This window comes from Pyxicephalus adspersus, chromosome 5 (assembly GCF_032062135.1).
Source record: "Pyxicephalus adspersus chromosome 5, UCB_Pads_2.0, whole genome shotgun sequence".
NCBI classification, from domain to species: Eukaryota; Metazoa; Chordata; class Amphibia; order Anura; family Pyxicephalidae; genus Pyxicephalus; species Pyxicephalus adspersus.
In genome coordinates, this window is record NC_092862.1 from 118011595 (window position 1) to 118030284 (window position 18690).

The 18690-nt window shown below is 37.6% G+C and overlaps 1 protein-coding gene across 1 annotated transcript in view; it reads right to left on the bottom strand.

Moving 5' to 3' along the window:
* Nucleotides 1-18690, bottom strand: part of LOC140331500 (mitogen-activated protein kinase kinase kinase 3-like) — an 84494-nt gene that overhangs the window by 24693 nt on the left and 41111 nt on the right. Inside the window, exons 3-4 of the mRNA XM_072412560.1 lie at nucleotides 15872-15969; nucleotides 528-568 (exon numbers count right to left, since the gene is read on the bottom strand). Coding sequence (XP_072268661.1) covers nucleotides 528-568; nucleotides 15872-15969 — 139 coding nt within the window. The remainder of the gene's footprint in view (nucleotides 1-527; nucleotides 569-15871; nucleotides 15970-18690) is intronic.

The window sequence follows — 18690 nt, forward strand, 5'->3', positions numbered from 1 at the left end:
ACTGGCTCAGTCTCTGTGGACACAATCCTGATGTGGCAGTATGATACCGCCTCAGTCTCTGTAGACAAGTTCCTGATATGGCAGTATGATACTGGTTTAGACTCCATGGACAAGTTCCTGATGTGGCAGTATGATACTGGCTCTGTCTCTGTAGTTTTTGGTTATGTGAGTACAGTAATGGCTTTGTCTCTGTGGATGTTTCTGATTGTGTCATTATGTTACAAGCTCTGCAGACATGTTTCTGGTTGTGTCAGTATAGTTCTAGTTGTGTTTCTGTAGACACATTCACTTGTTAGGAAGCTACCTAGAGTTCTAAGGACATCAATGTTACAGAACAAGTGTAGCTGAATGTTACCAACCACTACTAGCCAAGATTTCCTATATCAGCTGATCTCACTGGTAACATTGTTAGCAAAAGGGAATTTATCTTGGACCACTTTCACACAAATCATACATTTGTTTGCTACTGCTTTTTTGGTAATGTTATAAAAATGAGCAGCATGTGGTGAAGCAATTCAGAGACCTACCTCTTTTCCCCATTGTATTCAAACTTGATCCTGGCATCCTGCTGGAGAGAGAATATGAAACATATTAGATATTTGTATAAAGTTGTTGATCATTTACAGGACAAGAAATTGTTGGAATTATATACACTTGTATGCAGCTGAAAAACTCTTGAAGTGTACAATGTCCAGGGCCAGATTTAGTACTGATCCTAGAATTACTAAATTTGGTATAGAAAGCAGGCTATAGCTGATTTTATAGTCTTATCATATTTCTAATCTACATCTGCAAATACTAAAAACAGGTGATTAATATTACATGACAGATCTGTGAGCCATCATCACAAATATCATAAAGGGAAGCAATTTAAAAAAAAAGCAGCACAGAATTTCTAGTCATCTTTAAAGTGCAAAATGTATCATATATATTTTATATGAATGAATGCCAAGTAATATGTAAGTGCTTTTTGGGGTCAGAAAGAATCCCCTTTCTTTAGGGCTGTATATAGAGGGTGATAAACCAAATGAAATACACTGGACCATGGATCAAATATTAGTATGAGATGGTAAACCTTGGATCTACTGAAGGTCATCCGGTTTATCATCGTCTACATACAGATAGCCCTGAGGAAGAGGACTCTTCCTGCACCTGAAATGTGTTGGCATTTTGTGCTAACCTCACATACAAAAAATTCCCAAAGAGTTCATGGATTGCTATTTAATAATAATGCCATGTTGGCACAGAATATATGCTGTGATGTTGCATGTATTCTAAATTGTGAAAGATCTGCTTTAAAATGAACATCAACACATTACCAACTCTTTTATGTGTATTTATGCAGCTCAGCTCTATTGCAATTGCAATAGGTTAGAGGAGGGTTTTGTTAAATCTGTCTTTGCAAAGTGAATGAGGAAATGATGTACCCAAATAAAAGCACTATTGAGACCAAATATGAGGCATGAAGATATGAATCCAGAAAACTGAAAGGCAGAAGTGTTAAGACTTAATTTTTTGCTGTAAATATTCTTGTTTGCATATATACACACCAAAAACACAACCTCTTTTGTGATATATAAGCTTTTAGATTGTAAGCTCTTTGAGGCAGGGTCCTCTCATCTTCCTGTGTCATTGTTTGTACTTGTGTCTACCTGAAAGGAGTTTAACCAAGAACGTATCCATCTTATGTGCAGTTTTCTCTATGCATGCCATGTAGCATACAGTAAGTACAGTATTTACTACATATAAAAAAGCAACAAAGAGGAAAGCCATAAAGCTTGTGTCCAGATTTGCATAGCTGTTTTTGTTAGACTGCACTGGTTGCTTGTATGTCAGTGACACACCTCAGTTTTTCACTTGATTGGAAAATAATCACTCTTGTGTGGGCGGGCTGAAGAATTTCATGTATTTACAACTTGTCTGAAAGCCGAGAACATAAAAGCCTCAAGTTTCCATCATCTCATTCTCTAGATGACGAAGAGAGGGACAGAGTTCCCCAATCTGCTCCTGTGGAGTTCTGAATAAAGCCTTAACCCTCAACTGTCAGAAGAATCAAATACAGACTTTCTCGTTTGCTGTTACAGAAGACTCTGGTAGTCTCTAATAGGTTGAGTTAAAACTGAAAATTAAACCTTTGCATGCATACATGGAGCAGGGCTAAATAGCTCAGTTTTTCATCCATTGCTGACGTGCCCCACTGTACCACATTCCCTTTTGCTGATGATGTGATTATCTTTGACCCCCTGCGTGATAGAGACATGGTAGGAATTCCCAATCACACCCACTGCAGTCTCAAACAAACAGAAATGTATGTACGCTCTAAGAAGTTTCTAATCTCTACCTACAGTATATGTTAAATCTGCTTTGGGAACTTAAATGTTTGGTGATACACGAGAGACAGTCAGGCAGCCATGGAGATAGGGACAGAATATAATTCATGAAACAAAGAATCAAGACACATCAAGAAAACTTAGATTTATTTATATTGAATGAACAGTATATGAATGAATAAGCACAGTATATTTGTTTGCCAGATAGAATGAATGTTTACTGGCTGCATTATATAGTTGTCTTTGACGTTCATGCATAAAGAATGAGCTTACAAGAACATTTCTTGCTGCCCATCAACACTATACAGTGCCATCATTACACAGAATGTATAAAGCGCCAACATATCACGCAGTGCTTTGCAGAGTCCATAGTCATGTCACCAGCAGTCGCTCACAATCCAATGTCCCTACCATAGTCATATGTCAATACCACAGTCTAAGGTCAATTTTAGGTGGAAGCCAATTAACCTACTGCATGTTTTTGGAATGTGGGGGAAAACTGGAGTACCCGGAGGAAACCCACACAAACACGGGGAGAACCTGCAAACTGCATTCAGATAGTGATCTGACGGAGATTCTAACCTATTTTTTGCTATAGGCACATCTTGGTACAATAGCCCCTATTTGTATAAACAATGGGCAACTATAATTTCTCCTTCCTTTTTTGCTTACAGTGTTGGCTACAGCAGCTTATTAGATCACACAGCACAGTTGTAATAATGCCAAATATTACATTTTAATACAGCTATGTGTATTTTATTCAGTGTCTCTTTCTCTCTCTTAACACGTCACTTTTTTGGATATTAGGTCCATTCATCTTATGCAAAAAAGTTTGCAATTATGGGTGGATGCTAGCAAGCTAAAACACCTGTTGATCTCTTATTTTTCATTTGGACTCCACCTTTCCAAAATTCCCCTATTCTCCGTAGTCTGCCAAGGATATTACGAAGGTGTCGCAACCTGACTGCCCATTTGTTTCACACTATAGAGAAGTCACTAGGTGGAGAGAGACATCTGACGTGGCTTCATAGTGCCTATGGCAGGGAATTTTGGCATGGAGCTCTCCCAGCTGGAGTCCCTTTGAGTTAAGAAACTGTTAGGTGATTCAAACCATTGCTTTACACTAAAAAAAACTGAAAATATACATATTTGGATGGACTAAATCTATAAAAAGTAATTGTGATGATTTATGTTAGGTTTTAAAAAGAACTGCTTTTTGATATAAACACAAGTAGAATATGATTTTCTCTAACATCTTTAAAGATACAGAAATAGAAATAAAATGTTGGCCAAACATGGTGCCACTTTACCCTCTGCTCGGGAACTATTTCCATTTTATTTGCAAAAAGTATGCAAAGTCAGGATGACCAACAGAATGATTTCAAATAACAGTCTGTAGCAGAACTAATAGCATTAAAAACATTTTTGTTCAAGTCTATAACAAAAAGCGAATATCGCTATCTGCTGTCCTTTGTACCCTGGTGAGCTAGACACACAAAAGTGTTAATATTTGTTGTGACTACTCTGATCCTGATACTCTGGTCCATAGGGGATCTGTAGGTAGCTTTTTAAGGATATGTACAGATGCACCCGATCACCTTGGGTAAAAATCTGGTGTGTGTACAGCAGTCCCCTGACCAACCAGGGACAACCACTGTTATTTAAAAGAATCAGCCATTTTAAGGACTTCAAGGAACCCCCTTTAGCAAAGCGAGAAATAATAAGCAAGGGACTGGACTGGAATGATAGGTCCGTACAGTATTTCAAGCATTCAAAATAAGGCGTAGTATTGCTGATTTCAATTCAAGTTCATTTATTCCAGTGATGCCAGCATTGCACCTCAGTCTTTCCTCGATGTAAGAATTTTGATTGCCTAACGTGGATGGATACATATATAAGTTTTACCATAAACTTGTATAGTCTTCATTAGATTTACCAGAACATTTCCAGGTCCTGAACATCATCTCCAAAATCTACTTGTCCCCAGAGACCACCAAAATCCCTGTACACGCTCTTGTCATCTCTCTTCTGGACTACTGTAACAATCTCCTCTCTAGTATTCCACTAACCCGACTCTCTCCTCTACAATCTATTATGAATGCTGCAGCCAGACTCATCCATCCTTCCCACTGCTCCTCTTCTGCTGCATCTCTTTGTAGTTCTCTTTATTGGCTTCCATTTCAAACTCAAGCTCCTATACTTTGCCTTCAAATCCTTCCACAGTTCTTGTCCCTCTTACCTATCTGACCTGATTGAAAAATACTCCCCTAGCCCCTCTCTGTCCTCCTGCAATTATTTATTAATAATGACTTCCACACTCATCACTCATGACCTCATCACATGCACAGCTCCAAGACTTTTCTAGGGCTGCCTCCTAGACTGTAAGCTCTTCTGGGGAGGGCCCTCTCCTTCTCGTGTCCACATAGACAGTGACCTTTCAATTTTGGCATGATAGTTTAATGATAGTCCGACAGGTAAGCTTTTCCAAGGCTATTATTGGAAGCCTATAAACTTTCCCCTCGCACAAGTCACTTTGTCACTTTTACCTCTATCTTCGGGACCCCCTGGAAAGAATGAATCATTATGCAGGTGTCATCTTCCAGCAATATCCTCTATACCTCTCGGCTCAACCAAAATTCTTTCTTTTTCCTGATGTTATTTGTCTAGACCACTCTGCTCCAAATACCACTGTCCACTCCAATATCCTTGAGGGAACTAGGTGATTATTTGAATGGTATGAGACTACCATGCGATTTACTGACTACTAGGTACTGGCCATACCTCTGCCTTTACTCCAGTAGAATCTCCTGTTCTAACTTGCTATGTACAAAACCAATATACTTTCTATAGTGGTCAGTTTATGTAGCCTTGCAGCCTCCAGTACTTGAAGGGTGAGCTGTGATGGAACACATGCACAAATACTGAACATGTAATGTTTATGCATGTAGCTGAGCCAAAAAAACAAACTTTTTTTTCTCTCTTTTTTCATTCTTTGCACTGTCCCAAAACTTCCGCCCACTTCTGTCGGCCCTCCAAGTACGACAATCTGTGCTGGCTAAGATCCAAGCAAAATAAACTCAGCTTTAGAAATGTGCTCCAGTCGCATGTAAACACAAATAGTTATAGAGTGCCTGGCTGAACACCCAGTTTGTAGCAATACTGGATATGGAGGTGCCACGGCGACGGAACAGGAAAGCTTTTTTAATGTGCTTTGTGGATTTTTCATTATCAGTAGGAACATCTAATACTAATTAGTTGACTTTGAAAAGGTGTCAATTTAATTTTTAGTGAAGAGAACCTGTATTAACTTAAAGCTCCTAATCCCATGGAAAACAGGTTTAATGATTTTGCACACTTTACTATACAGACATCACACTGATTTCAACAATCAAGGTTATTGTTTCATTCTTCATTTGGGATAATTTTGATGTGCAAGTTTATGAGTAAAACAACTTAAGCATATTTTAATTTTGTTGGTTACAACATATGTACAAAAAATGTACATTTTAATATATCACAGTTTCTTGTTGTTTCTTACAAGGGTACATACACTCCAGATTAGGAAAACTAGTTTATACTGCACATATCTAATGTGTGTGTATTTGATTTTATCCAAATGCTTTCTTGGAGTCCTCTTTCCAAAGATATATAAATGGCAGGTAATGGATTGTAATGGACTTGTCATTGAATGGATGGTTCACACATATTCCAATTTTCAATCTGATAATCGGCCAAAAGTGAGTATTATAAACCAGAAACTGAATGTTCCCATCTAGTGATGTTATTTGTTCACAACACCACAGCATATGGGGTGCGAAGTGGCTCTCTACACCAGGATTCCTACATTATGAATACCTAACAACTCTATAGATTAGAAAAGACTTTTAGGAAAACTGTAATAAGGAGAAATAAGAGGTAACTCTTAGAAATAGGAGGAAACTAACTAAATAAGAAATAACCATTGATAAATTCTTTAATGTCACTTACACCGGGTACATGCTTGTTTTAAGACAAAAACTCAGCAAGATGTAAAGAAGGATAAAATTGTAAATTAAGAAAAAATCTCATCATTTTCAGAGAGAACATGTAACTAAGAGGAGAACCTACATATTTATGTTTCATTAAAACTACCGTATATATCAGTCTCCAGAAATAACTTTATTTTATTTAGGTAATTCATTTTCATGTGTACCGTGTTTTTAAAGTATGTTCTCTAGGCGTAAAGTGTCATTGTTCACTTCATTCTGGGCATCAAGTCCAGCTCTTTTCTTTAATCTAATCCAGTCCACACACACACTGCCTTCTCCCATGTGTCCCGTTGGAGAATCAAAAATTGGCAAGATACATAAGGGTGTGTTTTTATGCAACTATTTTTGCTTGGAAATAGTACTCAGGATTTTCTATAATATAGATCACACATAATCACCCTGAGGCCTTGCAGGTGTAAAGGGAACAGAAGAGGTCAGCCCTTCGCAACTTGATATTTCAGTTTTTGATGCATGCTGTTAAGTTGCATCACCTTCTAGCTCATTATACGGTAAGCAGGGAGATCTCAAAGCCAGTGTTCCTAGCCCTGTCTTTGCAGTATGCTTCTGCTGGAAACTGACATACAGCTGTTTGGTGGTTAATCCCTAAAGGTTTAGGAAGAAAAGCAAGTTGCAGAAAGGACCCTCCATTCAATATTTTTCAAGAAGCTGCCACTGCTGACTTGTTTTTGATAGCATATGTTACAGGGATGTCATTGTTGTTTCTTTATCTCTACATCATACAGAACATTTACTTTATTAAATATTAGTCTGAGTATTAGCACATTGAAAGAAAAGGAAAAGTTTTGCCCACAGCAACCTGAATCTATATGTGATCCTTGTTGAAGATTTCTTTTTTATAGGGGAGTTAAAGTTGTCAAAACTTCCAAGGGAACAGAAATCAAAGATCTTTATGTTCACTAATCATCAAACATTGAAAGCTGTCAGAATGCCTCTGCACCTTGATCATGATAGCAGGTTAGCTTAATGTATGTCACAGGTCACCACAAGTTTGTAGGTCAGTGAGCGAAATTTACATACAATTGTATTTTTGGCCAGCTGATGTGCAGAACTCCAATGACAGGTGATTTGTTCTGAATTACCTCTGCACTTGAGGGTAATTATACAGGTGAGAGAAAGCACATGGACCACCACTAATGGTTTTCAGGTTAAATGCAACTTGGTCTGTATAGTAAAAGCCTTTGATAATATGAATTGTGTATAACAATGCAATGCACCTAAAAATTTGTAGTGGGAAGCTATATTTTTTTTTAAATTTGCTTTTTTGTTGAGGACAATACCTGATGCCTACCAGCATGCTAAAAAAAGTCTACCGAGATTGTACAATACCATTCCTTGGATTAGATGGTTACTGTTTTTAGGCTTTTTAAAATATTCATGTGTAGAACCTGCCAGTAACACATTCCTGTCCTAGGATGACAAAACTAACCAATAATGAATTAACCATACTGATTCAAATTGGAAATTTTCAATTGAGAATCATTTTTAACCTAGGGTGTTCATTTTTTATTTGGATTTTAGGGCTAACAATGCTAAATACTAACAGGGCAGCAAAGGCAGGAATTACAGCAATTAGAGCAGAACAGACCAAAAATCAGCAGGTATATAAAGTCATCTTTAGGCTTTACATAAAAAAACTTACATCAGTGTTTCTCAACCAGGGTTCCTCCAGAGGTTGCTAGGGGTTCCTTGAGCAATGAGCAATTTGTTCCTCTCAAGCAAGTTTAAGTGACACCAATTATCTTTTTGATTATCTGTAAGTTGCATATTCTTCCCAACAGCCAGCAATGTAAGAGGAATTCTTCCTAATGGCCACACATAATGTACTGTAAACTGTGGATATATAGTAGGGGTTCCCTGAAGAACTGAAAGTTATTTCAACGGGTTCCGCCATGTTAAAAAGGTGGAGAAACACTGCCTATACATGTTAATGTGTTTTCAATATTTTCTGGTGATCTTACCAAAAGTTCTTGGTTAGGCATAAATTATTATCAGGAAACAAATGTCCCACATTGTCACTCTATCACATGTACCCCAAGTTGAGTCTACAAGCAACCATGCGATCTCACACAGTACAGGCATAGTCCACTCTTTTTAAATATCTAGCTATAATTCAAATAGCACTGGGTGTTCTTAGCAATAGGGTATTCGTTCAAGTATCTCCTATAATTGGGTGTCAACTGTCCCCAATTGTGTCTCTGTGTTGTCACACTGTGATGTGTGTTCCTGGATGTATTTATAAATGACTGTACTGACGGACATTGCACAGCCATATTCCACAGTTGTCTCCATCAGCATGCCAGCCATAAGCAATAATGTGCAGCTGGCGTTATAGAAAATATATGTACACAGCAAGTGGCTGAAATAGGCCAGAGGAAATAAGAAACAAACATGCAGAAAAGGCAGGAAAAAAAGTGGAAAAAAGACATAGCAATTGCTTATGACAAACATCAAACCCATGTGGAGTTTGGATCGACTTTAACTCTTTAGATTAGAAAATGTAAGTTATATTAATATTATTATTATTATTGTTATTAATAATAACAAGCAGGATTCATATAGCGCCAACATATTATGCAGTGCAGTATTTAAAACGGGTTGTAAATGACAGACCGTGACACAGGAGGAGGAGTGGACCCTGCCCCGAAGAGCTTACAATCTAGGGGGAAGGGAGAAGTAAATTCTTCATAGAATAGGAATAAATGGAAATATGCCCACCATAAGCTGCACACAATCTTTTTCCAGAGAACGCAAAGTAAGGCGGGATGAAAAGCAGGTGTTAGTAAATTATATCTGCTAGCTTTATAGCCACATCTGGAGATACTTGTGGAACCCCATAATCGGATACTTCCCCTGAAACGTGAGGCAGTGACAGCGGGCTGCTTGCTAAGTAGATGCAGAGCCCAGGGCCCGCTGCAGTTGCCTGGACACGGCCAGAAACATATACAAACAAGCGGCACACAAGCCTGCGTCCAATCACTGCTTCCAATTTAATGCTTGCAGTGTCCAGCACAACACGGGTTTAAGGATAAAATTCTTTAGAGATTATTAAAAATTATTCATCAGGGTCCTCTACTGAAAGAAACAGCTGCAGCCAAGCCAACAGTATTCCAGAACCAGAAGAATGTAAAGCCTTTCTTTAATGCAGCCTTCAGCTCACTCAGTGACAAATGTATGAGGTGTCTGAGAGAGGCAGCAATAATCATGCAGCACGTTACATGGGTGTAGAGAGGAACAACTGCTACACGGCACATGGCTATAGGGGGTACATCTCAACCAGTTGTATGTTTGTTTCTTTTACCCTCATTGCCCTAATGGAACCTCACTAACATGTGCTTTCATCTTGGACTCTTAGATTAAGTACACACGTGCAATAATTGTTGTGAAAGACCACTCCAATGACAAATGACTGCACGATGCATGAATGACCGCTGTACATACAGCGCCGTTCTGCTCTATGGAGGGGGGGGGGAGAACGACAGAGCGGAACCCCGCTTCACTCTCTCCCCTTTACTTCCATTACAATCATTCCTTGTCCGTGCATCAGCCACAACGATTATTCAGATGACAAACGAAGAGCAATATCAGTACTGAAGCGATTATCGGACGAGAATCATCTGACGTGTATACATAGCCTTAGGCCAGTTTGTGATTGTGGTTGCACTGCATTCTCAACCCCGATCCCAACTCCATTCCATTCAATTCTTTGGGAGTGGTTGGGTAACACAAAACATGGACTGGATTTTTCAAAATTATTTGCTATTTGCTAGCAAATGTTTTGAATCCTGGACCAGATCTATTCCAGGTTTGGTGGATCACCCAGTTTCACTTCTGAAAGTGTATTATCCCCAGCCTGGAGAGCTTTCATAAATCAGGGCCTTTGTGCACACATTTGCATGGAATTGTGGTTGGGTTGCAGTTAGGTAGTGGCAAAATTCCTGGAAGCTATATGATGCTTCTGCCCTGTAGTTGTTTTTCCTTTTCTGGAGAAAGGACCACACCACAATCGCAAGGGTAACACATGCAAACGCATTAACGTTTAGTGCAGTTTGGCGCTCCTGTGTATGGCTTATTAAATGGTTTGCAACTGAAAGTGTGTAAATGTTTTGGCTCTAGCCAACACATTTACTAAACAATATGAAGTGCTAAGGTAAGGTACATTTGAATAGAAGAAAAAACTGAATTAGTTAGAGGTAAACTGCCTAATTCTGCCAACAGACTTATTAGCGTTTAATCACTGGGTGTTAAAAATGATTACTAGACAAATGGCTCCCTATAAAGTAAGACACACACAGCATGTAATAGTGGTCAGTCTTGAATGACTGCATAATGTTCTCTTCATGTACAAACTAATATGATACTAGTTTTTTTACTCCATAGAAAGCCATTTGCTCCATTTGTGGTGCAGAATGGTTGGCTCCACGGTTAACACTCTTGCCTTTTGTAGCATTAGGGCCCTAGGTTTGAATCTCAACCAAGACACTATTTGCATTGAATTTATATATTTTCCCTATGTTTGTGTATTTCCTCTGGGCACTGGGCAAATAAAAAAAAAAGGGCCCTAGAATGTGGTAATGACATATTACTATGGTAGACACATTTGTGATTCCCTGAGAGGGATAGTTAGTGACATAGCTATGCACTTTGTAAAGCACTGTGTAATATGCCAGTGCTTTATAAAAAAAAAAAAAATTACTAATAATTTTTATACATAAAGTCTGTAAAATTGCCAGATTTCTCTTGTTGGAGAAGATTGTTTATAATTGTAACAATTAAAAATCTAGCATTAGTTCTATGGTTTAGCAATACACCATTTAGTATAACTAAACAACTGTCCACTAACGACTGCTATTTTTTCTTTCTCATTCCTTCTCTATACAACAGAATAGGTTGCTTGGCATTATATGTCAAAATGATGTTCACTATTTCCTATATAGAAAAGCACTCTTATACATGTGTTGAACAAATAATTATCTACATTTTTAGAATACAACCAATACATATATAAATAGGATATAATTATGCAAAGTTTGCCAAAAACACTGGAACACTGTTTCAGAAATGTATAAACTAGAAAACATGCATAAAAAAGAGAGAGATTACAGTTTTTATAAAACAGGTCCAATTATGTTCCAAAAGTATACAAGTGTTACCAATTTGGAAAACATAGATCATCTGATCTACAGCTAGTCTACAAAAGACACATGATACAGCAGATGTTTCCAATACTTGTTGGGTACAAGTTCATGGTCACACCCTTCTTCCAACAGTCCGAATTCGTCCCTTTCTAAGCAGTCATAAAATTTAGGATTCTTGGATGAAAAAGGTCATAAAAACAGACGTATTATTATTTTATTTTAAATGTGAATCTGCAAAAAACTGCTGATTTATTTTTCCATAAAATGAGAATCTGACCTTTATTTTCCAGAAGGCAGCACACAGTTAAGCAATTTGCATGATTATCAAGGCTCTTATGCTGTGAAAATGTGAAAATACAGAGTTACATCAGATCAAGTAAATTAGACAGTGTGTGGGGTATGGTGTCTGGACTTTAATTGTCTTGTAATAAATGTTTATGTCTCACAGAAAACTTTAATGTTTTTATAACTAACAGTGGAACACCGACCAGCTGTTTTTTCTAAACTCTGTGCAAAATCCCCTATTCTATTCAATCCCAACCCAAATCTTTTATAGCGTACAGACAAAATGACCAGGGATGGGCAACAACTAAGGAGCTTTCCCATAGGATTAGTTTAGTATGCTGATACCCAACCAGCAATCATTTCCACCTCCGTGACCCTCCTCTCCTCTCCTTAAAATCTGGATACAAAAGTTTTAGATGCATTTTTTTTAACACTGCTATCCCTAACATGTGCAAAAGATTACAAAAATTCTCTACACTATAGTTTGACAAATTAATCCATGATTTAGTTTAGAATTGTTATTGAGTACAGGTAGTCCCCGGGTTACATACGAGATAGGGACTGTAGGTTTGTTCTTAAGCTGAATTTATATGTAAGTCGGAACAGGTACATTATTTTAATAAATGCAATTAGGAAAGATGTTTGTATCAATACATTATTAGGCAGCATGGTATCAGTTACTGTGTAAAATCCTCACTGTAAGTTAATCAGGAGCAAAGCAACAAAAAAAAAAACATTCAATAACTGAATAGATGCAGAGTTTGTCTTGGTCATAAAACAGTTACAAGACGTTGCAGAAAAGCTCAGTCCTTAGGATCACCCACAACCTCAGCAGTGTTTAGCAAAAGAGTTCTTCTGCAAGTCATGCAAAACGCCCCCCTACCCCCCATCAAGCCTCTGTCCTGAACATGAGCGAGCAGGGAAGCCTTGTTTGTATCTAGGAGTCGTCCGTATGTCAGATGTCCTTAACTCGGGGACTACCTGTATTGACATTTCCTGACTTCATGGCTAGGCCGTAACCCAATCTTTACCCCAAGAGAACAATGTAATAGCACCCGGTGGGGGATTGCCATGAAGTCAAGAGAAGTCAGGCCTTATTAAGCTTTCCGGCTAACAAAGAAACCCATAGACATTGTGTGGGGTCTTTTCTTTGGCGGGGCTCTCACCTAAATTTAAGCTCATTTTAAATCTGAACCCCAGGCATGCACTATATAAAAGACCAAAACTAATGCAGCTCTGTAACTGTTAATGCACCTTAAAATAAAAGGTACCAAAATTAGACTTGGTATGTAATGAATAAAGTTCCCATATAGCAGGGTTGGAGCGTGAAAGGAAGAAGTAGTTATATACAGTAAATCAGTCCATTGGCTGCCAATAAGCATGCTAATAGAAGCAAAATGAGGGAGAAGCTCATCTCTGTAATGAATCTCCTTTACCGGAATGAGCCGGGTCCCAAACAACCTAGTCTCAGGGGAAGTTGTTTATTGTTGAACTAAAAGTCTAAAATATTTCTGCAAAAACATTATTTTATTATTTTATCCTTAACTATGCGAGTCATTTTATCTTGCTGCTGTTGTCTTAACAGCTAAAAAAAAGAAGACATGCCTATGTTTTTTCTTTCAGTTCTCTTATCAAAGTTATATATTTGCCAGGCCTACAAAAACAAGATGTTGTCCAAGCGGCGACATTACATTTAAAAGCTTAATCAATAAAGCTGATGCTCCACTGGCTGTTTTTGTTGTGGGGCTTCCTTTTTCCTCTCTGACCCCCTGAATTCCTTGTGTTCACTCGCAGACGTGTTATTGTTTTGGGTTAAGGTTCAGAAAGGCTCTTCACTTAATCAAAACAAGAAGGCCTTTCCTCCTCAGCTTGTCCCCAGACTAGATGACATCTTTCCGCTCTTTTCTGCTTGCCAGAAAGGTTAACAACCGTGTTTTTGCACTGCAAAGCAATTTTAGAACTATTCAGCTATTTGTGAAGATATTAAATTTCCGATGTTAATAAGAAAAGGCTGCGAAAGTAAAGAAACAACACGTGCACCTGGACAGTAGAGTTCCATTAATATTCACTGGCCATGTAATAATGACAGCTTGAACCTTGAAGAATTTATGTTAGCAGAAACTTCCTCATATTTTCATGCAGTAAATTTAGTGTAATCTCTAATGATTCAATTTTAAAATTCTGTTATGACTAATGTGCATTGAAAGAAAAAGGAAATGCAAATCTAAAAAAAACAATTGGAGCAGATATAATCAGGTAACACAGGAAATAAGCATTTGCAATAATCTTTGTAGAAATTAGATGCGGGTTAGCTTTTGTAGGCAAAAGGTGTGGATAGGAGGCAGACAATAACTAGCAATCTGGAAAATAGAGTGGCAACTTTTATGAGACACTTATGAGACATGATTTTTGTTTTAGGATAAGCTTAAAACAATATTCATCAGAAATATATGCATTTTTCTTTCTAAAATGTTGCACCAGAGGTTCTTTGACGAGAAGAAGAGAAACCAAATATGGCATCAAAAGAGCCAAACTGTCCATAATGATATACCCAGTTCCAGTTCTGGACATCACAACTATCCCCATTGACAGAAGGTTTATAGTGCTTACTTAGGCTTATTTAATTTTAAAATACAACCTGTTAAGCATATACTGTAGGAACATTGTGTTTCTATGTCAGAAGATACAAGGTGTCACTTAAAAACACCTAGTACATAAATAGTACATAAAAGTTTTTGTAGACAGATAAAGGGAGTGGTGCAGGAGCTGGGACAGCACAGAGAGTAAGTATACTATCCCAGGAGAACAGAGGGTTATGATATACAAGGAGGAAGGGGGATGTGATAGGAAATAGACTAGTCAAGTTTTCACGCAAGTTCAAAAGCACATTGCAAGTTATAAAAAAACAAGTTATGTGATGGAAAAATGTATTTGATATTTCTGAGATTTTACCTACAATTTTTAAAATTGGTGACAGGGTCTCTTATAGGACTCACTTCAATTGTTTTATTGTTTTGTGGAGATATCCACCTAGTGTTTTTTAGCGACATAAAGCAATGAGAAATCTCTGCAACAGAAAGTAGTGGACAAAAAACAGCAGTTACGGGATTTTAATTTCTGACAACCTTTTTATTGCTAAACATTGACTTGCTGTATAACTTGTGACAACAGCCTCATTTCTTGTAGGTGTGTCCTAAACACTTGACTGAAATTTTAACTCTTTCTCCTATTTGCAAAACAAAATAAATAAGGTCTTTTAATATACAGTAAGACACTTCCAGATTTCTGAGCAAAAATTGCTGATTTGGCTCAGCAGCTAGATGACACATTTGTTTTGTATTGCTTGATAAAGTCCCTATTCCAACCAATAAGATGATTGACCCTTCTTAATTTTTAATGTTTGAATTTTTTTTTTTTTGGGGAAAAGCCCACGCTTTAAATAGTTTTGTTGCAATGTTTTTTTTATTGAACCAAGGTCTACGGTATAGAACTAGATGTACTTACTTATTTCTTCGCCCTCTTTGATCCAGGGAGTGTTGAAAGACAATGTATCACCCATGGGTGACAAGCTAATTAAACAAGAAATTATCTATGATTCAAAGCTAAATTAAGAGGCAAAAAAAAACTGACTGCTTCTATTTACCCTGGTTACAGTATGAGTTTCTTTCAACTACCATTTTACATAGCTCATACCTAATATACTATGAATACAAAAAGTAAACCTTTTCTAAGAGGGGTAAGGGTCTTCCATTGCTAAGCTCCTTCTGAGAACGCCTGGCTCATTTGCTGACCTGCTGTCTTCACATCCCGACTCGCTAACCCAAAGAAGTATGTGAATCAGAAAAGTTGGAGTAAAGATATATTCCCCAATCTGCATATTTGTTCCAGGTCAATAACAAAGTCTTGTAGCTAGATAGATGGTCACAATAACAGCCAGGTAACCAGCAAATGAAGAATGAAATGTCAACAACATCAGCCTCTATGTTAAAAAAAAAAAGAATCCATCCTTTCTGCACACCCTAAACACCCTGGGAGCCCCCAAAAAATCAAAAAGAAGCAACACAAGACGCACCTGTTTGTTGTTCTTGTTACGATTACTATCCAGTAATCCTCCACATCTCCCCAGCGCTGCCAGGTCCTTCATAATTAAATTGAGGGCTTCCTCTTCATCTGAAACAGGTCACAGACACAAATTACTATTACACTATGCTCACAATATAAAACGTAGCAAATCAGCATTCCCCAGGATATTGACAATGCAAACATGAACGTGTTGAATAGCTGTACTTTAAACCCTATTAAAAAAAAAAGATCCAACATCATTGTGTTCTTCCATTTAAGGCACTGGACTTCTTTTATGGCTATTCTGTGTATGCTGTATATTCCTTATAAACAGAGTTAAACACTTCAGAGGCATGCCAGCATATCTATATCACTAAAAACTATTTATTCCTCACTAATAAACTAAATATTGGTGACTGATACAAACTAAAAATGCGTACTGTCATCATAACAATGGTAGCAAACCTAGTGGAGACCTAATAGGTATCCTGGGTATTCCTCTGATATGTGGTGGTGGATCAGAGAGATAGAGGAGCAAAGTCAGGAAATGGCCTTCATTGTCCCAGCATAGGAACAAATATTTACGGACAAAAAAAGCTGTAATTTAGGGAAAGCAAATGTTTTAATTAATTAAACCAAGTATACTATCGGTAAATTAGGCACTGGACTTGATAAATAGGATTTATTCAACCTTTGTGTTTTAAACCTGGATTTGTCCAAAAACGTAAACTATGTTTAGTTTATGCTGCATGCTCATAATAAATATTATATAACTAATAAATATTATATTACTATAAAAAGTATTTTAGTAAATCTGTTCAGCTATGGCTGTTTCTCCTTTCATGTAAAACCCTCCAAAGTTACAGAGATGAGGAGGAGATTCTTTAGCCATACCACACTTCCTGAACCTAACGACTGTTATGCCAGGACCGCCATCCTAAATATCTGGGCCCAATACTAGGTAAACCTTCTAGGCCTGTCTGACCCATGTTTTAAAGTTCCCACATTGCAAAAGTCAAGCTCTTTTGATTGTCTGTACCCCTTTTTGCAGCCCTCTGGTATGCTGTAATATATTAAAGTGTATGTAAACCCCAAAACTTAAAGCAAATCCAAACTAACCCCCCACCCCCGCCCCCACTTAACCTTATTAAGTAAGTTACAGTTACAAATGTTACAGAAAAGTAATTAGTCTTTACCTGCATACTTATTATCGATCAGGGTAGTGTATTTAAATTAGTTTTAGTGTATTTAAATTAGTATTTAAATTAGGTGTACAGTTGTAAGCTAATAAACTCATTGAGTTGGTATACCAGTTATGTAGCCTAAAATCCTTCTGATGAATTTGTTGAAGTTCCACAGTTTTATTCCACATGGTGTACAATCAAAGGAAACTCAAACTGGGAGGGTAAGACCCCTTGCCTGTAATCACTATGGAAGGTGGTTGGCAACAGAACTTAGGTGCAGAAATCCTCCAGCTGTATTCTTCAGATAAAAAGCCAGTGGAAATATCAAAGGTATTAACCTTTTGTGAAAGCATTTTAAGTGGAAAGACCCTTTAATTTGTTTCACCTTTAAATGTGACATTTTTAATTTAAATCTCTCCCATCAAAGTCTCTGATATGTTTTATCAATCAAAAATAGAAATATCAAAGGGCCATCTAAAAAATCTTCCGGGTACAGCTAAGCATTCATTGTTTTAATTATCCTGCAGTCCAAACATGATTAAATGATTGTCTATACCTTTAAGTGATTGTAATCCAAGGAAAGCTGCGTAGGCTGAAAATAAATGCTTTACTCCTTGCTCAGGGGACCTCGATGAGAGATTCAATGTAAATTTTTTCCAGACTATTAAAAAGGCACATATTTATTTCTGAAGTTTACTAAGTTAACTTGCATGAGGAACAATCCTTTGGCTGTCCTGTAACACTGAGGGAAGAAATCTGTATATCAAGGCATCTTAATAAAAGCAGAACATACAGCAACATAGGACTGTCCCTCTCAACATGTAGGCTCCATTTCCTTTGTGTGACACTGTGACCTGGAAGAACAGTCTATGAATTGCAGACATTCTGCACAACTTTTTTTATGAAAAGTTAGGAAAATATATTCCAAAATACAGGCTAAATAGTAAAGTTGGTAAAATGCAGTCATGGGAGAAAACTAGTAGCCTGTGGACCACTTTCTGTATCGGTATACTTTGGTATATATACCATATTTTAGGAAGCAATGCAATTGAAAAAATTTATATGTTATTACCATAAGCCACTTTTCTCCTATGCCTAGAGCAGCAAGGTGATACCAAGTGTGACACTTTGCAACCTTCACCTCTGTACCTCAGCAGGCTGTCAGTGCTATGGAGGTAAGGGACAAGCAAGAGGAACTCGACTGCATCCTCTCCATTAGAAAACAAAAGCTGCCATTCCCCTGGGTCATAAGTAATCTGACTCAGCCGATGGCTAAACTATGGTGCACGACAGCTGGACTAATGCTAACTGTTCACCCAAGACAATTGCGATAGAATTCTAATAGCTGTATGCGTTAGACACAAGACCGTCCCTAGGTCTAGAAAATTATCTGTTGATGAAAGTTATTTCATAACTAAGTTGGGCATAACTAAGTGTACAAGGTGTAAAATTTGTGTTGGCTTATGCCACGGCCTATTTCTACCCATAGGGGACTAATAATCACGCTAGCTGCTAATGACTGGCCATAACCTTGCAGAGGCATTAGTCAGACATTCTGTAGCTCAAGGAATAAACATCACTGAGTCATGAGGCAATCTGCACAGAATGCCATAACGATGTTACAAGGAACTGGTTGTACTACAGA